Raw genomic sequence first — 20664 nt, forward strand, 5'->3', positions numbered from 1 at the left:
TGAACAGCACTTTCTTAGAAAAACCCACTAAATAAAATCTAGTTTAATAACTGTTAAAATGTACCAAATACAAACATTTTTTAATGCTTTCTGAAGATGCTTCAGCAGACTTCTAGGTACTCAGGAATCCAGTAGTATTCAGGTATGACGATAGAGCTTCTATCTGGGCATCAGGTTTCAACAGTCAAAAAGTTTGAACCAAATTAGATATTCAGTATTGGGTTCAGTGGTCTTCACTTTATTCCCAGCTAGGTTCTGGCTTTCCCAAGTGTGCTGTTTTCATACTGTTACATTTCAATATCTATATATAAAATATAGTTTTATTATGAATTTAAAATCATAGCAGCCCATTATTTTTTTCCGTAGTGGCTGTAGTACAGATTATAGAAGAACCAAAGTGACATTCTCCTGTACAGACCGATGCTTCACGTTTACCTTGAGAGTTTCCCCTTTTATGTACTGACAGGCTTCTCAGCCCAGTTGGCTTTTTAAGCTTTTCACCAACAAATTGATAACAAGCCTTTTGTTACTGTTAATGCCAATAAAGGTTCTGTTTTCTGATAACAAGCCTGAAAAATGTGGTGTGCTTAAGAGCAAAGTTAAATGCTGTGGTCCCATTCAGTGGGCGTTATTTAACTTCTGCTACCTTTCCTGTTGAAGCAACTGTATTTGCATCAGTTTTCGAATTGCTAGACAGAAGTAAAAATTCAGGACTAACACACAGAACTTGTCCCTAGAGCAGGGACCAGCTAGAAAGTGAGGGAGAGAAGAACTTAAGAGATACAGTGGAATGGGAAAAAAAATCAGGCCATAACTTTGCTGATTACAGATTCCTCTGGTCTAGGCATGCGTGACTGGAGAATAATAGCCATTGACAGCAACCCCCCTCCCTAGTCTACCTCTTGGGGTCTTGGTCGACATGCTGGCCTTGCAGGTAGCTGTCATGCATCTTGTCCCCCAGAGACCTTTGAGGAACACCCCCTTTTTAGTGTCATGCAGGGAGCCTGTCCCCACATAATCTTGTACTATGCCTAAATGCTTGTGTTAATTTAAAAAAAAACATATTGATATAAAAGTTCCTAAAGCTCTTTGGAAATGCTATTTGACCTCCAGGGGAGGGGGCAGCTTAGTGGTAGAACAAGGTCCTAGGCTTGGGTGGGGCATGGCAGGTTTCTGCTCACAGCCTTCCAAGCCTGGAGGTGTCTCAGATCCTAATCAGTTTTTCCAGAAATATATTAAGAGAAACTAATGCTGTGGCATTTTAACATTTACTTTTCTATTCCTTTAAGGTCTGAACACGAGAGACATTCCCCAAATTGCCCATTTGTGAAAGGTGAACACACACAGAATGTCCCCCTCTCAGTCACGCTGGCAACAAGTCCAGCACAGTTTCCCTGCACAGATGGCACAGACAGAATCGTCTGCTTTGGATCTGGAAGCTGCCCTCACTTGTTAGCTGCTGCAACAAAACGAGGAAAGATCTGCATATGGGATGTTTCCAAACTTATGAAGGTACTTCATCTTTTTAAGAGTGATGGTGTTGCTTGTGCTAAATGTGAATTTCTATCTAAATTGAAATATGTTTTTGATTGTGTTTAGGTGCACTTAAAGTTTGAGATCAATGCCTATGACCCAGTGATCGTGCAGCAGCTTGTATTGTCCGGTGAGCAGAGCTCAGGGGTTGAGTCAAGGAGGCCGACACTAGCATGGATAGAAGATTCATCTAGCTGTTCAGATATACCAAAATTAGAAGGAGACAGGTATGCTCAAGAAGCTTCCTCTGTATGGGGTCTGCCCCACAGCTAAAACCTTCCTTGAACATTTTGTAAAATTCTCTTCATCAAGATCAGTGCCCAGCACCTCCTTACCTCCTTGAGCTACACAAAAGTGCAGTCCTTAGCAGAGTTACACTCTTCTAAATTCATTGAAGTCAGTGGGTTTAAAAGGATGGAACTCTGTTTAGTGTTATGCTGTGAGTCTTAAGCTACCTCATTGTTTTCACTATCAAAAATAACACGTTTTTACTTGAATTTTTGGATTATTTTTCATTACTTGAAAAGTAGGGTTTGCGTAGGTTTGTCATAGGCCATAGTTTCCAAAATCTCATCCTAGAAACATTTTTGTACAGAAGGAAAGAATGCTCAGTACAATCAGAGAAATAGTAGTTTGACGAATTAAAATAGGCAAGACTTTGTATGTCATTTGTAAGGTAGTTATTTATGTAGGTAAATCACGTGAATTTCTGCCAGATGTATTTAGAAAGGGTGTTGATACCACACAGTAAAACTTGTATTATATAAAGATGGAATATAAGTTCAGTTTTGGAGGGGGGTTGTGAGAGTTCTTGGCAAGACGATAGTTTGGTAGAGAATTTTGAGAAAACTCAAGTGTTCTAAAGATTTTTGTTCTTTCTGCATTCATAATACAAATTAAATGTGTTTCATGTGCAGCATTTTAACTTTGCGAAGTGCTTTAGTGTCTTGTGTGTGTGTGTTAAGTGCCGTCAAGTCGCTTCCCACTCATGGCGACCCTATGAATGAAAGTCCTCCAAAATGTCCTATCTTTGACAGCCTTGCTCAGATCTTGCAAATTGAAGGCTGTGGCTTCCTTTATTGAGTCAATCCATCTCTTGTTGGGTCTTCCTCTTTTCCTGCTGCCCTCAACTTTTCCTATCATGACGGTCTTTTCCAGTGACTCTTGTCGTCTCATGACGTGACCAAAATACGACAGCCTCAGTTTAGTCATTTTAGCTTCTAGGGTCAGTTCAGGCTTGATTTGATCTATAACCCACTGGTTTGTTTTTTTGGCAGTCCACGGAATCCGCAACACTTTCCTCCAACACCACATTTCAAAGGAATCTATTTTCTTCCTATCAGCTTTCTTCATTGTCCAGCTTTCACACCCATACATAGTAATAGGGAATATGATGGCATGAATTAATCTAGTCTTGGTGGCCAGAGTCACATCCTTACACTTCAAAATCTTTTCTAGCTCCTTCATGGCTGCCCTTCCCAGTCTCAATCTCCTTCTAATTTCTTGGCTGCAGTCTCCCTTTTGGTTGATGGTGGAGCCAAGGAATAGAAAGTCTTGAACAATTTCAATTTCCTCATTGTCAACCTTAAAGTTGTGTAATTCTCCTGTAGTCATTACTTTTGTTTTCTTGATGTTCAGCTGCAGTCCTGCTTTGGCACTTTCTCTTTTAACTTTCAGCAGTAGTTGTTTCAAATCTTCACTATTTTCTGCCAATAATGTAGTGTCATCAGCATTAGTGTCTTACTGTATTTGATTTTGCAGTAACCCTCTGTGTTAAGTTGCTGTTGCTCCTATTTTACAGAAGGGAAGTTGAGGCAAAGGGAGAGAGGAAGGGAAAGATTCAAAATTTGAGATCAGATTCAAGCTCCAGTACATGACTGCACTGACTCACCAGCAGCTAGCATTAACTTCAGTTTTTAAGATTTGGTCCATGGTAGTTCAAATTACTGTATTTCCCATCGCCACTCATTTTTTTTCTGCCTTTTCAGCTGTTTTGGTTTCTTCTTATCAAAACTGAATCTTTTTTTTTTTTAGGAGAGGGTGACAGTGAAGGAAGTAAAATTGTCATGGCATAAATAGAGAAAGTGTTTATAAATTAACTGCTAAATACATACTTGTTTATGTTAAATTATTGCCTTATGTTCACAATCTTTGTACTCTTTATCTTACCTTTAGTGACGATTTACTGGAAGATTCAGACAGTGAAGAGCAGTCCAGATCAGAATCAGTGACTGGTAGGACCATATTTTTGGCATAGAATGTTGATTATAAGTTCTTTAACAAGGATTAAAGGATACTTGATCAAACAAATGATTAGGATTACATGTGCACCCTTAAATCTTTAAAAATATTATGGAATTACATTTAAGAAATTGGGACCCATGAAACCTTGCTGGGGGATGGGGAAGAAAGAAATGGACTCCCATGAAGCGTATTCCGCTTTACTAATCCCCCATTCCCAATCCCATTGATTTGCCATGAAGTAGTACTGTAGATGATTACTGCTTTGGGGCAGAGAGCATAGCTGGCTCACAGCACTGAAGCAAGTGTTGGCCTATCTCGATCCTGTGCTCTGAACAGTTTTGACGAGGTTGAGAGCTGAACTACACAATCATGAAAAGTGTATGTATGTAGTGATGGGAAATAAAGCTTCCTTTAATCAGATGCATTACTTTTTGTCATATTATGAGCAAAGCATATAAATGTAGACAATTGCCTTTCCCTAATCGTTAAGGGGCACCTCAGGTATTAAGTTTTTAGGCAGACAGCTACATGATTCAAACGTGCATCTAAAAATGTAACGGGAATATAACCAGCTTGCTCTTTCACATATGTATCAGAAGTGGGGACCTGCAAGAAACTTGCAGAAGCGGCCATCCCATTCCCTCCACTTTTACTTCTTCCCTTTCCCTCTATCCCTTCTCTCACTTTCTCTCAGCCTGTCAGTCTTTCTTGTTCTGTCCCCCACTGTCACTCTTTCTCTTGCTCTGTCCTCCAGTGTCTTCTCTCTAACATATACACTCTCTCTTTTTCTTGTTTCGTTCCCAAATGTCATCTGTCTCTGTCCATTCTGCTGCACCTGTGCAGCTGCCTCCTCTCCCTTCACTGGCCTTTATTGCACCCCCCTCCTCCGCTGGGAGTCAGTTACTGAGTGGGGGGGGGATGAGTCAGGCCGGTGAGTGGACTCCCCCCCCCCCCAGCTCTGCCTGGCCTTTTCAGTAGCCAAGGGGAGGGTGGCTGAGGCGGCAGTGTTGGGGCCTTTTCACCTGGTCGTCCTTCACCTCACATTGCTCCTCCTTCCTCTTTCTGTCTGGCTGTCTTCTCCTTTGCCACCTTGTAAGTAAGTTGGGGGTGGGTTTCTAGTGGGGACTGCTGCTGCCTTGCCCCCTCATACCTCCCAACCTCCTGCCTACCTCCCAGCTGCTGTGCCCACAGCTCTCCCTCCCCACTTGTCATGCTACTTCCTCCACCATGAGGCAGGAGTTCCATTGTAGCTTCATTGTCTGTTCATATGCTCAGACAGCATTCCTCTGTTTTGGGGGACTTAACCTCCCCTCAACTCCCCCCCCCCAGTTTTCAGATTCACACACACGTTTGGGGGAAAAGTCTCCTTTGTGCCAATGCGGTCCTCTTCCACGGATTAAAGTATCCACAGATTCAGGCACACTTCACAATTAGATGCAAGGTACCAGTATGTTTGTCAGGGATCCAGCATTCACCAGTGGAGTATATGCTTCCTTAAAAGAAAAAAGCACAGTTCAGTAAAGAAAAGCCTCACTCCTTTGTAGCTTTTAATTTTATTCATTCTGGCCATATTAGGATGGTGGTAGAGTGGAGGAGGATAGCAGGTGACAAGCATATCATGAAGAAGGCTTTAGCGAGAGCACAGATTAGTTCAAGTTACTGTGTTAAATGTTGTAAGCTGAATTTGGCAGAAAAGGCAGCTTCAAATGTTTTTAAAAAATAAAAGTGCCATTTTGCCTGAATTTCTTAGAATGTATTGTTACCTGATTGAAACTGTCAGTTTCAGTCTATATTATAGGTCTTTGAATAGCTTTTGATTATTTTTTCTAATGCTATTTGCTCCACTTAAAGGACATATGTCACAAAAGGAAACCATGGAAGTGAGCCTCGACGTAACAGCACTCAGCATTCTTCAGCAGCCAGAGAAGCTTCAGTGGGAAATAGTGGCAAACGTACTTGAAGATACAGTGAAAGATTTAGAGGAACTTGGGGCAAATCCTTGCCTCGCCAACTGTAAGAGTGAAAAGATGAAGGAAAAGCATCTGGAACATCATAACATTCCCTTTCCTTGTTTATTAGCTGGAGGTTTATTAACGTACAAATCGCCTGCTACCTCCCCCGTTAGTAGTCATTCTCAGAGGTCATTGGATGATTTAAGCAGGACTCAAGGTGGCAGCGTGTCAGACCAGGGATCAACTGACAACGAATCCTGTACGAATTCAGAACTAAATTCTCCTCTGGTAAGGAGGACTTTGCCTATATTGCTGCTGTACAGCATTAAGGAATCTGATGAAAAAGCAGGAAAAATCTTTTCACAGATGAACAATATCATGAGTAAAAGTTTACATGATGATGGTTTTACAGTTCCACAGATCATAGAGATGGAGCTGGACAGTCAGGAGCAGCTGCTGTTGCAGGATCCCCCTGTGACTTACATTCAGCAGTTTGCAGATGCAACAGCTAGCCTAACTTCTCCAGACTCTGACAAGTGGAGCTCTATGGTTCCCAAGCCTGGGACTTTGGTTCAGTGCCAGCGACTGCCAAAGTTTGCAGAGGAGGAGAACCTTTGCGTAGATTCAGTCACTCCTTGTGCAGATGGAGTTCATTTGTTGATAGGACTGCGGGCATGCCCAGTTGAATCCCTGAGTGCAATAAATCAAGTAGAGGCCTTGAATAATTTAAATAAATTAAACTCGGCACTATGTAACCGAAGGAAGGGGGAGCTAGATTCTAGCCTTGCTGTAGTGAATGGTGCAAATATCAGTATGATCCAGCATGAGTCACCAGCAGATGTGCAGATGCCTTTAATAATCCAACCAGAGCAGCGGAGTGCTAGTGGTGGTTACCTAGTACTTTACAAGATGAACTATGCCACTAGGATTGTGACTCTAGAAGAAGAACCGGTAAAAATCCAGCATATCAAAGACCCCCAGGACACCATTACCTCAATGATTTTGCTCCCACCAGACATATTGGATAATCGAGAAGATGACTGTGAGGAGCCTGCAGAGGAAATACAAGTGACTTCTAAGAATGGCAGTGAGAGAGAGAAAAGATCAGAAATCTCTACTCTTGGGCATCTGGTAATAACCACTCAGGGAGGATTTGTAAAAATACTAGACCTTTCAAACTTTGAAATTCTGGCCAAAGTGGAGCCACCTAAAAAGGAGGGGACTGAGGAACCAGATAAATTTGTGTCTGTAATATACTGCTCGGGCACTGATAGACTGTGTGCATGCACCAAAGGTAAGAACTTCATTGAATTCTGTGGTCAAATTTGTAAAACAGAAATTGAGTACATAATGTGCTTGTAATGTATGCTTTATTGAGATGTTAAAGTACTTCTAATATGCACTAGAGTGTTCCTTTCCATGTTGTTAGTCATTCTTAGAAAGGATAAGGCTCAGTTCTGGCATGTCAAGCCGCTGTTTGTGCTAACAGCCTTCATTAGAACCCAATCCATAGTTTGAATTTCTAAATCGGCAGGCAGATTGTAACTTAGTGCAGTTGTTGGCCTTCATTTTGTATCTGCTCAGCACCGGTCTCTGTGGCAGTGGCCTCTGGAGCAGGAGTAGTGGCTATAACCGTGATTTGTCAGTTCCGACGCCATGGCAAACCACGGTTTGGAGCATTGTCTGAGCTGAGCTGGGATCTTTTTACTGTAAAGGAAATATGTGGGTTGGGATGGGAAGCCTTTGCTGCTTTTTTTACTTCCAAAGTTTATGAAAGAGAAATTTGGGCTGCAGTCTGGAGATTCTCTAAGCGCATGCCTTGAGGTTTTGACAAATTACAGAAAGCTTCTTCAATTCCCCTGAATTTTACCAAGTGCGTTTTTGTAACCATATTATCTTTTCTTCAGTGTAACAATGGCAGAACCTGTGCACATGCAACGCTAGCTGTCTGATTCCCCCCCCCCCCCGTTCATTAATTTCTGACAGTGATCTCTTGGCCTTTAGGAAGGCTGTGTATGGGAATTATCAAGAAATCTAAAGCTCCAAATAAAGTCAGAATGAAATTTCTTGCTTGCTAAATAGCCACTTCACTGGGTTGGCCATTACCCAGGGAAAAAAGAAATAAGACAGGATGCTGGTAACTATATGCTTTTACAGGTTTTTCCTGATATTTCCTGTGGAAAACCAGAAGAATTATTAATATACCAGGCAAAAAGGGCTGCTCTTAGTTTTATGTTTGGCTACTGATACACATGCATTTTATATTTTGCCAGAGAAAAAAGGTACATACTAGTATAAGTTGCTTGTTTCCCTTTAAAAATACACATTACCTGGGAATAAGATCTCTGCTTGCGTGTGATTTAACATGCAAAAGTGATTGTATGTATGAGTATTTTTCATATCACGTGCTTTAAAAAAATAGATTGTTGGCACATGCCAGTCTTCATATAATTAAAAAACCCGTAGGTACTTCTTTTAACAAAGGAAAAAGCAAGAAGGAAGGCAGGTATTATGGGACAAAATCTTGGAAATTGCAGTGGGAAGAAACCAATACCTGGACTTCTGAGTGGAGGCCATCTGGACAGGATTCCAAAGGCCCATATGTCTGGGCAAGTCATGTGATTTGTTTTCATATGATTGAGTTGGATCTGGGAGGCAGAGAAATTCTGTGACTGGGTATCTGTATTTCAGTATTTCGGTAGCCCTGCTGTTGACTTCTGCAGAACATTTGCAAATATAGTTTGGAAGGTGTCCGCAAAGATGGTACTGCATTGTATAGTTTGAGTTGTCTTTCAATTATTATTTTTAAAATAAATCTTGTATATAACACAGGATTTATATCCTGTGAATGTGTAAATTACATTTCTGCCAGTTGTATTCTTTATGTGCATGCCATGAGCTTAATCTAGGAATATACAATGAAAATTTGAGTGCATAGCTGAATGTTAGCTAACTGTAGTACACCACGATTTAGTAATATTAACAGAATAGAATTAAAATAGGCAGTTATAAAGCCTTAAGCTGCAACTAACTTGTTTTTTACCTGGTGGGTTCCATGATTCTCCCCCCTGTAAAGTTTCCACTAATTGTTTTATTAGCATTTATGATGCATTGACATTCGGAATATGTGCAAAGTGTGCTGATTCTGTTCTGGTTGGCTTGCATTTGATAAATATCTGAGAGGTAGAAACTGTAGTCTGAACTGATCATACCATCAAATTCACTCCACCTGGAATGAAACTAAAATTCTGCTGATGGTAAAATGGTGGGAAATTGATATTTGAAATTCTGTACCCTCTGGTGAGTCGGCTGTGCACATGAACATGAGGGCTTTTCAGTTCTCCCCCCCCCCCTTACATCTGTGAAGATGTCAGGGACACCCTCTGGAATGGGTCTGCCTGAGGTGTCAGGGCTGGCACAGGCCAGAATAAAAAAGCATGTGGGTTCATTACGCACAAGTGATTTTGACCAGCATCTGGGTTGTGTGTCAAATCTAAATTAACAATTGTTATTCTGAGTTTGGATTGCTTTTGAATTTAATGGTCTGTATTCAGAATCAAACCCAGTGTGCATTTCATGGTTCCCAAACCATTCGTTAATAATTGTATCAGTGTTGGTGTGTTTAGACTATAGAATGTCTTAAGCGTGATAAATGCAAGAACGTGAACTGTGTTCTGGAATCTCTGGGGAGAAAAAGTTGTTGCTTCAACCTATTGTCTTAAAAAAACAACTTGAGTTAAAGTCCCTACTCGAATCCCGGTAGTGGACTTCCTAACATTGGACTTTCAAAAGGAAGAGAGTTCTGTCTATAAGTACTCTCCTGATAAAGTTCAAATAGCCCATTAAACCCTTTCTCCTCCTTTCCTCTGGTCTCCCCCTCCCACGCAAGCTCACTATGAACATCAGCTGAAGCCATTCTGAAAAAAGGAGACTATAGATCGGAAGGAGGGTACAAAAAGGGCCTCCTAAGGTGATCAGGGATGGAATATCTTCCCTATGAAGAGGGGCTTATAATCTCTTGGAAAGCTCTATTCTACCAAGCCACCCTGTGTAGCCACTAAAGCTAATCACGACAATGGTTGCACAAGTGGCTGGGGTCTCAGTATAATTGGTTTGTTCTGAGTCTTGTAATCATCAGCAAGAATTTTAAGAACTCATAGGCTCCAAAGGAGCTGTGGTCTATATTCTTGCTAAGAAGATACTTTGAACAGAGATTGATGTACTGGCTCAGTCTCGTTCAGACTGAGCATTAGGTGAGAACTGTAGCCAGTTTAAATGCCTTTGGGATGCTCAGAGGCAAGGGTCCGATGGCAGTGTTCCCTGCTCTTTGCCTACAATGGCTGCAATTGGAGATGTGTCTCTGAACTCACAGGCTGAAAGTATCCCATTCATGAATTTTATTAATCCTTTTAAAATTCCCCTAACCTAGTTTCCATCTCTAACTTTGCCCTAACGCATTTACTGTGAATTCAGTAACTAGATACCTTTAGAAAAGGAATTGTCATTATTGCTAAGTTTGAGATTAAGGTACTGTTGTTTAACTTGGACTCTTCTGAACTTGTGCTTGAATTCTGAACTGTGCTTAGGTGGAGAACTTCATTTCCTCCAGATTGGAGGGACTTGTGATGATGTAGATGAAGCTGATATACTTGTGGATGCATCTCTCTCTAAAGTGGCAGAGCAGTTAACAGAAGGCACCAAGCCTTTATCAAATCCTTCCAGTCCAGGCATCGCAGGTAAATTTATAATACCTGTTTGGCAAACGGTCTGTGCATGTTTTTGATGTACCTTTAACGAATCACACAGCGTTCAACTAAGAACCCTTTTGTATTTTGCACAGCAAATGCAAAATGAGTGTTTCATAATCAGAATAAACTAAATTACATTGCATATGCTTATTTTGCAGAATTGTGCTTTCAAGATTCAGGATTAGCAGAATGTACTGCCCTGCTAAAATACTGCTGTGATTTAAAAGAGTCGGCAGTTTTCAATGTGTTATATTCTGAAGTAGAGGGCTTCCTATAACCTGTAATGCACAAAATCATGCTGTGATCAAAGGTGATTTGTGTGTTATATCCTCATACTGATTATTAGTTAGCCTAGTACCCATTGAGCATCCTTTCCTTCCATTTCTAAAACAGGAGTTGATCTTCTAGTGGACCAGCCGTTTTCCCTTGAAACCTTGACATCTTTAGTGGAGCTGACTCGTTTCGAGACTTTGACACCACGGTTTTCTGCCACCGTCCCTCCGTGCTGGGTTGAAGTCCAACAGGAGCAGCAGCAAAGGCGGCATCCACAGCACTTGCATCAGCAGCATCACGGGGATGCAGCCCAGCATACACGGACTTGGAAATTACAGACAGACAGGTGAAAAATCAGTGCATGGAACATAAGACCTGAGCCAACAGATTTCTTAATTGGTATAAAAGTGGGATCTCCCAGATCCTGTAATCCAAAGCTTTTGCTAATGGGGGAAGACTCCTGGTCCCAAAGCTCTCTTAGTGTCACCAGATAGCATTTTGTCTGAGAAGGTTCAGTTGTTTCTCACATTTGGCTATCAGTCTGCAGAGCATTGAGAGTTATTTCACAGATCTGTGAAGCTGAACATAAAGGAAGATAACCATGGGTCCTTTTTACAGTTGAAGTTGTAGTATGCTTGTTCAATGTATTAGATCTGATCTGCACATTCGGCCGAATGAGGTGATAATGAGGTGGCCAAATACTGAAGAGATAGAATGAATTGTGCCCAGACCCATAGCCAGAGATTTAATGTTGGGGGAGGGGTGAGTGCACTTGGAGCGGGGAAGGTTAGGGTTCTCATCTCTTCATCATCTTAAACTGAGATTGGGCAGGGCCTGATGTCATGGGGTGGGGCCTGGAGCTGTCTCATTGAATAGTTGTATTAATAGTAGTGCTTCTCTTCTCTGAGGATCAGAGGACATCTGATCAGCGGTGTTTCCTTTTGCTATGCTCAGGAAGAGGCAGGATATTAAACCTTTTGCTGCCTGCCCTCTGTTGGAAACGCCCCGAACTGTCAATTCTCCTCCTGCCTCAGAGGGAGAAGCAGCATCGGAGCGAGCTCCATAGCTAGGCTTTTACAACTTTACTCATTTTAACCTACTTCTTTCAACCCTACCATACCATCTTAAATTCCGTCTCCTAACAACTGTCTCCCTCCATCCGTTGTTATTCCCTTCCTTCCGTGGCTGCCTTTGTCCTCTTATGCTTCGTGCCCCCCCTCCTCCCGCGCCTCCATATTTTCCCTCACGGGGGAAAATTGCGGTGTCGCCAGAACAATCTGGGGAGGAACTCCTTTCAGGCGATGAGGCAGTGGCCACAGAGCTCCTTCCCTCCCACCGGCACAAGCCAGCACAAAACAGCGGAGGGAAGGTCAAGCGGCGCCAGGAGATTCCCGCGGTGGTGGCTAGACAGAAGAGAAAGCCAGCCGAAAGCGATGGAGAAAAAGGCGCGAAAAAGACGTGCGCCGAGAAAACAGCCGCGGAGCCTCCCCGTTCGTCCCTGGAGGGTGACGAGGGTGAGAGCGCAGAGCACGCCCGTATTGCCGGCTCCAGGGGAGAATCGGCTACGTGCAGTGCAGGCGGTAATGTACAAACCTCCCTTTCCCTTTTAACGGCGGGGGGGCAGTGAACAGGGGATGCTTGAATTGATGAGAAGGGCTTTAAGAGAGGAATTTGCTCTTCTTGGGGAATCGTCTTCCAGAGGGCCAATGAGTTCCAGGGCATCCTCCCCATCTAGAGGCTCTGTGCGCTCAGAGCCTGCAGCCCAAGGTTCCAGCTCTGCCTGGCCAACGAAGGCAGCCAAAAAGGTACCCCCACCACACATTTCCAAAGCAGCTCAACAGAATCTTTCTTCTGAAGACAAGGAGAGAGAAGGGCTGTTCTCCTCAGAGGAGGAGCAAGAAGGGGGGGCCCAGGGCCAAGATCTCCACCCACGTTTATTCAAGGGAGAGGACTACCAGTCCTCCTTATGTAAAGTCATGGCAGCCCTTGACCTCCATGAAGATGAGGACACTGAAACTATTAAGAGCAAGACTAAATTCAGGGGCTCTAAGGAATTTTTTGCTAGATTACAGTCTAAACCACTTTCAGTGCCTTTCCCTGAGTACTTTGAAGACTTAATTAAGGCAGAGTGGCAAAAACCCATGTCAACTAAGCAGGTTCCAGCTTCAATAAAAAAGTTGTATACCCTGGAACCCAGAGCCATGACCTTACTACAAGTTCCCCTGGTAGAAGCTCCTGTGGCAGACCTACAGTCCTCGGGTTTAATATCAGAGGATGGGGCAGGTAGCATAAAAGATCCCCTGGATAGAAAAATTGATTATGCCACAAAAAAGGCACATGAGACTGCAGCTGTGTCTATCCAAGCATCAGCCACAGCAGCCTTGGTGGCAAGAGCTAGCATAATGTGGATTAGGAAGATTATTGACTTGCTTCCACAGGAAAACAAGAGAGTGCTGGACGGCCTAAACCGGCTCCTAAAAGCCTCCAACTTCATGACCGATGCTACCCTGGACTCTATGTCCTTCACAGCAAAATCTTTGACAGCGTCCTCGGTGGCCAGAAGGGCAGCCTGGATTAGATCCTGGTCGGCTGACTCCGGGTCAAAATCCATACTTCTGGGATACCCTTTTGAGGGAGGTCGTCTCTTTGGTCCCAAGCTAGATGACATCCTTATAGAGACCAAAGACAACAAGAAGGCATTACCTAAGTACATCAAGAAGGATGGAAAACCATCCTTTTCACATTCCTTTCAGCCCTTTCGGACCTCCCACTTCATGGCATGCCCCAGATCCGATGGACGAAGAGGCGGCTGGAATTCAGGCCGAGGATCCTTTAGGAGAGAGGTTCAAGATTCGGAAAGGGATCTACCTTCCAAAACCAAGGTGCAGACAAGTCATCCCGATTTGGTGACAAACAAAACAAGCAATGACTCCTCAGCAATTCCAGTAGGAGGCAGGCTTCTTTATTTTGCAAACGCCTGGGCCTCTCCTCACACAGATGCCTGGGTGCAACAACTAATTCGCCAAGGCTACAGCATCGCATTTCTAAGACCCCCCCCCAAATCGTTACGTTATCTCTCCGATCTGTCGAAGACCAGACAAAGCGCTTCAGACCCAGACAGCCATCCAATACCTCTTAGAGATTCAAGCAATAGAACATGTCCCAACCTCAGAGCGGCGAGACGGGGTATACTCCTTTTTCTTTACAGTGCCCAAAAGAAATGGAGATTGGAGGGCAATACTGGATCTGAAGTATGTCAACCTCTTTGTCAGCAAAAAACACTTCCGGATGGAGACACTCCGCTCCATTGTGGAGGCTCTACGATCTCGAGCATACCTCACATCTATCGACCTGACGGAGGCATATCTTCACATCTTGATACACCCATCCCATTGCAGGTACCTACGCTTTACCTATGGTCAACTACACCTTCAGTTCAGGGCCCTCCCCTTCGGTCTTACGTCCGCGCCAAAGGTCTTCACCAAAGTCCTGGTCTCCATCGTGGCAATCCTAAGGAAACGGAATTCATATTTTCCCCTACCTAGACAACAACTTGGTAGGCGCCCCTTCGGAACAGCTCTCCCGCCTCCACACAGACCAGGTTGTTCAGACCTTGATCCACCATGGCTTCCTGGTGAACATGTCAAAGAATCTAACTACGCCTGCTCAATCAATACACCACCTGGGAGCCATCATCAACACCTCCCAGAACAAGATGTTCCTTCCTCAGGACAAGATCTCCAAACTGATAGCTCTAGCCAAAACCACCATGATGGCGAGAACAATGGGTCTCTCCTCTCTAGTAAGTCTCCAGGAGCTTATGGTGTCCTGCATAGATCTGGTACCATGGACTCGTCTACACATGAGGTCACTTCAATGGTTCCTGAAACCTTACCAGGTACAGATCTCCCAAAAGAAAAACCCTCGCATCAGTCTGTCCCAACAAGTCAGGAGCAGCCTCAAGTGGTGGGTACACCGGACAAACCTAGCCAAGGGACTCTCGTACATACAAGACACTGCGATTCAGATATTTACGGACGCGAGTCTAGAAGGCTGGGGAGCAACTATACAGCATCACATAGCGCAGGGTCAGTAGACAACGTCAGAGACTCATCTCCATATCAACAGACTAGAGTTGAGGGCCATCCACAAAGCTCTTCTTCATTTCCAGCCGATGGTAGAGAACAGACACATCCTCATCAGGACGGACAATGTGTCAGCGAAGGCATGTATAAACAGGCAAGGAGGGTCTCATTCCTCCTCCCTCCATGCAGAGGCCATCCTCAGCTGGGCGGAAAAACATCTCGCCTCAATAAGGGTGGAACACATAAAAGGTGCCCTAAACTCGCAAGCAGACTGGCTGAGCAGACAGATGGTGGACGAAGGAGAATGAACTCTGAAAAGGGAAATCTTTCACCTCATCCATGCGAGATTCGGTCGTCCATCAGTGGATCTATTCGCCTCATCGAGGAACCGACAACTGCAGAGATTCTTCTCCGGGTACAATCACCCAGAAGCGGAGGGCGTCAACGCCTTAGAGACTCCTTGGCCAAGGGAGACACTATATGCCTTCCCGCCCCTTCCGATCCTCCCCAAGGTTATCCGGAAGATTCGAACAGAGCAGGCCCATGTCATCCTGATCGCGCCTCACTGGCCTCACCGTCCTTGGTTCCCAGCGCTGAGAGAACTATCCACTCAAGAACCATGGGGGCTCCCGGTCCCCAGGGACCTTCTTCACCAAGGCCCCATTTTAAAACTGACCGCTTGGGACTTGAAAGGCAGCGGATGCTGAGCTGGGGATACTCAGAACAGGTAGTGTCCACTATGTTAGAAGCCAGGAAATTGTCAACAAAACGCATATACAACTTTACCAGGAAGATGTTTGTGCGCTGGTGTGCTAGAAAGAAACTGGACCCCCTGGCCATATCAACAGCCAACCTACACTTTCTACAAGATGGTCTGGACCTAAAACTAAAGGCGTCCACTCTTCGCAGACAGGTCGCTGCCATAGCCACCGTAATCACCCATCTAGATGGCTACGCCACGACTCGACACCCCCACATCACCACCTTCCTAAAAGGGGTTTCCTATATTTCACCGCCTACTGTGCACAGGTTCCCTACCTGGCGTCTGAACTTAGTTTTAAACGCCCTGACTAAACCACCGTTCGAACATTTGAGAGAGGTTGCCTTAGCCTTCCTACATATGAAGGTTCTTTTTCTCGTCGCAGTCACCTCAGTGAGAAGAGTTTCGGAGTTGGGTGCTCTTTCATCCAGGGACAGCCTTTGCGTATTCCACGCAGACAAAGTAGTCCTTAGGCCGGACCCAACTTTTATACCAAAGGTGAACTCTGGTTTTCACAGGCAACAAGAGCTAATCTTGCCATCTTTCTGCCCCAATCCGACTCATCCAAGAGAAAAGAACTGGCACACCTTGTATCTGAGGAGAGCACTCCAAATTTATCTTAAGCGAACTAAGCCCTTCAGACACTCGGAGGCCCTTTTTGTGTCAATTTCTCCACCCAACAAGGGATCCAAGATGTCGAATCCAAGCAAGTGCCTCAAACAATGCATTCAACTTTGCTACAAGCATTCTGGCATGTCCTCCCCGCAGGGGATTATGGCGCACTAGGTGCGTAGTGCGACGACTTCAGCGGCCTTTGATGCGCAGGCATCAGTGGAAGAAATCTACAGAGCAGCCACTTGGTCAAGCCCCTCCACATTCGTCAGGCTCTACAAGATCAACACCTATGCCTCTGCGGATGCGGCATTCGGGAAAAAAGTCCTGCAGCAAGTAGCGAAGGATCCTTAATCCCACCGAGATGTCACAGCTTTTGAAAATCCCGCTGATCAGATGTCCTCTGATCTTCAGAGAAGAGAACGGAATCTTGGCTTACCTGTGAGGGCTCCTTTTTTCTCTGAGGGAAGAGGACATCTTGCCCGCCCAGGGTGAAGAATATTAGGAGAAGGATTACGATGCGCTAACATCAACAAGTGCAGTAACCATTCACTCCGTCCCGAGTGTTATTACCCAATGTTCTAACAATCACTGTTTTTTTCATGTTACGTTACCTTCTGTTATGTATTTACAACCAATTATTCTTGCATGTTATTGTATTACGTGTTATGGGCTTCCTGTCTTTTTTTACTGCTATGGAAGTCCTCGAATTGACAGTTCGGGGCGTTTCCAACAGAGGGCAGGCAGCAAAAGGTTTAATATCCTGCCTCTCCCTGAGCATAGAAAAAGGAAACACCCGCTGATCAGATGTCCTCTTCCCTCAGAGAAAGAAGGAACCCTCACAGGTAAGCCAAGGCTCCATTCCACATACCGCTGAGAAGCGGTGGGACTAACGGCTGCCTGGGTATTGTGCCTCTTCAGTCGTTTGGCCTTTTTCAGGGAAGAATTTCTTTGCTGTAGGGAGAGGTTCTTGAGTTTAAAGCTGCCTGACATTATGCTTCTTCAATATTTTAGCCTGAAACCAGTGGTGGGGTATATGGGTGTTGAGGGCAGGAGCTTCATTTGTGACTAAAAGGCATTCTACACATCCTCAAACATACTCAGAGGCATGCATTCCTTTACACAGGCTTTAAGAGTAGTGTGGTTTGCAACTAATGATTAAAACCAGGTATCAGAGTGAATTAAACCGGGCCTTCATTTTTCTGCTTTTGCCAGCCCTCCCATGGCCTCAACTATTCCTGAGGCCAATTCCCCTCTGCAAATAGTAGAGGTGACCTCTCTATATAATAGCGAATTTTACAAATCTCACTCAGTGTTCTGTTAATAGTCTCACTTGTCACTGTGGACTTTTAAAAAGGACAGGAACTACTGTACAATACAAGAACAAAACCGCAACCTCTAATTCAGTGGTTGATTTTTAACACCACTGGGAAGTCCAGGGCAGGCAACTACACGTGAAGGAAAAAAGGTAACAAATATTTAGCTAAGACTGGTTCCCAGGCCTGTCATGGCCTAGGTTTGAACAACTTAAACAGATTCACCATTCCTTTAGTGACCTGCTACTAAAGTGAAACTTTCCCCTCCCATTCTCAAACAAGTCCTGTTGCCTCTGAGGCCGTCTGGGTTAACTTATTAGAGAGTCAGTTCGTTCTAGATCAAATCAAGCCTGAACTGTCCCTAGAAGCTAAAATGACTAAACTGAGGCTATCCTGCCTTGGTCACATTATGAGAAGATAAGAGTCACTGGAAAAGACCATGATGCTAGGAAAAGCTGAAGGCAGCAGGAAAATAGGAAGACCCAACATGAGGTGGATTGACTATAAAGGAAGCCATGGTCCTCGGTTTGCAAGACCATGAGCAAGGCTGTTAACAATAGGGTGTTTTAGAGGACATTAATTCATAGGGTCACCATGAGTCAGAAGCGACTAGACAGCACTTAACACACACACACACACACACACACACACAACTGAAACAAACAGGACAAGCAAAGGGAGAAAAAGGCAGAGCAGATGACAATGGATTTGGTCAGGAATGGCTTAACTGATTCAGCTCCTAATGGCTTGCAGCTTCCCATCTCCCATTCATTTCAGGAAGTACAGACAAAAGCTATTTACACAATTTGTTCCTTCTATCACTGTAACAAAACATACCAAAAGTTAACTTGAATAGCTTTAATAAAATAAAACAGCTAATTGAAAACCCCTCCCCATAGAAGATCTTTCCTCCTCTTCAAATCATCCCTCCCAGAATCATCAACTTTTATTATTTTATTTTATTATTTTAAACCCAACTTTGATTTTATTCAGAGCTGATATTGTATCAAAATAAAACTTGATTGATAATAAAATAAAAGATACGTATCAGTGTCTACATGACTTTTCCCTCTTCCATTTGTAGCAACAGCTGGGATGAACATGTCTTTGAACTGGTTTTGCCAAAAGCCTGTATGGTTGGACATGTGGACTTCAAATTTGTTTTGAATTCGAACATCACAAACATTCCACAGATTCAAGTGACTTTATTGAAAAACAAAGCTCCAGGCTTAGGGAAAGTCAGCGGTAAGCCAAGAGTGAACAGATTGTCTATTTTAATGTCTTGTATTTAACGGTAAGGTTCATAAAATGTATCTATGTAGTGAATGGATCTAATGTGTTGGAAGTACCAAGGCAATACCTTAAATTTGAATTTTGTTCATTTTTCATCATTTGTATTAAAACAAAGTTGGATTCAAGAAAGTACTTTGTTGCTGAATGTAATGTAGAAAGTTTTATGTTGACTTGGTAAAGCTGATCTGTTTTAAAAACAAAAGTGGTAGAACTAGATTGAGTAACCAGCAGCTCGGGAGACATCAGTGATGCTCTGGAATAGCAGGGTATAATTTTTCCATTTATATAAATGAGTGAATTAGGATGGCAAGAGAAATGCTTCTGAAGTTTGATTTGCTGTTCTGAATGAGAGAATCCCATTCCAGTTATATTTTTGAGCTGTTTGCAAATTGTACCCGTGTTAATGCCTATTGTACCTAGAAGGACATTTGTAAAATGTAACACACACAAAAAGACAGCTGAATTTGGTAGGTAATGGGAAAAACAGCCTGGCAATTTATCTTTGGCAAATAATTGGCTGTAGGCAGCTGCTTTGTTGCCATAATTAGTACTGGCAACAGGTGACAGCCTCTGTAGCCTTGCAAGCTGCATACCTGTTTATATTTCTGCTAGCAATAAAAATTTCTAGGAGCAGAAGAGAGAATTAACCAGGCACTACTTTCTTGTAACACTGTCTAAGCTGGGATAGTGATGCCTGAGGATTGGGGTGGGCAGGAACTAATGGCAGCAACATTGAGGAGCATCCCTGAGCATTTATTTACTTAGGCACTTAAAATTCAGCACTGAAAGGATTTGTCAGGGATTTTCTCTCCCTTTCCCAAATCTTTGCGCAGAGCAGCCAGATAGAGGTTTAATACTTGATCCTAAACATTTGGTTATTGTGCCCAAGAATTCAAAATGCTTTCTTTTCTTTTTTTTAAAGCCCTGGCTGTCTTTCAGGAGTTAGTTACTGATCATACAAGGACAGGTTTCATAAAGTCAACTATTTGAATTTGTATAGTATATCTAAATACTGTTGTGGAACAAAATTTTATTGAAAATACTTCATTTTAATATTACAATATAATAGGAACAGCAAGTTAAGGGTTTGGAAGAGAAGTGTAAAAGTATGTTTCTTGGATTCCACAGAAGCAGCTGTAGATAGGCAGATAACTTTTCCTCTGTCTCCGGCTCATAATGTTGAAATGGAGAGGAATGGAAAACCAGGATTAGATGATCTGAATGAAGAAATGCAAAATATGGATGTAGAGGAGTCGCAATGTGAGTTACACTGAAGTACTGCATTCCTTTAAAACGCATTTGCCACTTACAAGTTTGACAGTTAGTATTTGTAAGTAAATGTTGTAGTAGCAGATATAGACAAAATTGGGATACTTAATTAATTAATTAATTTTTGTCAACTGCTACTGCTTAGCTGTTCTGGTATTTCTCTCATTTACTTTCATTCCTAAAACTTGCATCCCACTTGTTAGACCAATACTCAGTTCTGAAAACAGCTTGCATAAAAATTTCATTAAACGGAAAGAAACTCCTCAATAGAAGCACTGCCATGTATCCTGTTGGCTCTACTGAGCAAAGTTAAAAGCCTTCCCCTTAGATTGGAGGAACTTCCTCCAGCCTAAGATAGGATTCAGGCCCAAGCGGCTAAAACCAAAGAGCACAGTAATGCAGCAGAAATTATAGCAATGCTCTCAGAGACTTCTAAAATAGGGAGGTTTTTTACCCGCTTAAAAAAAATAATTAGGCAGTGCTAAACAAAGAGTTCCACTACCAAGAAATGTGCTGTGCTGTTCTGCCTCATTTTGCCTTCACTCACACTTGTGGGAAGAAGACACAGATGTTGGCCAC

General features: G+C 43.3%; 1 protein-coding gene across 2 annotated transcripts in view; it reads left to right on the top strand.

The window, feature by feature from the left end:
- Positions 1 to 20664, top strand: part of BIRC6 (baculoviral IAP repeat containing 6) — a 177129-nt gene that overhangs the window by 25860 nt on the left and 130605 nt on the right. For both annotated transcript variants that reach the window (XM_056853593.1, XM_056853594.1), the window contains exons 7-14: positions 1290 to 1512; positions 1600 to 1760; positions 3709 to 3767; positions 5629 to 7023; positions 10316 to 10465; positions 10871 to 11096; positions 18608 to 18768; positions 19945 to 20076. In XM_056853593.1, the coding sequence (XP_056709571.1) occupies positions 1290 to 1512; positions 1600 to 1760; positions 3709 to 3767; positions 5629 to 7023; positions 10316 to 10465; positions 10871 to 11096; positions 18608 to 18768; positions 19945 to 20076 (2507 nt within the window). The remainder of the gene's footprint in view (positions 1 to 1289; positions 1513 to 1599; positions 1761 to 3708; positions 3768 to 5628; positions 7024 to 10315; positions 10466 to 10870; positions 11097 to 18607; positions 18769 to 19944; positions 20077 to 20664) is intronic.

Source organism: Euleptes europaea, chromosome 7 (assembly GCF_029931775.1).
Source record: "Euleptes europaea isolate rEulEur1 chromosome 7, rEulEur1.hap1, whole genome shotgun sequence".
Taxonomy (NCBI): Eukaryota; Metazoa; Chordata; class Lepidosauria; order Squamata; family Sphaerodactylidae; genus Euleptes; species Euleptes europaea.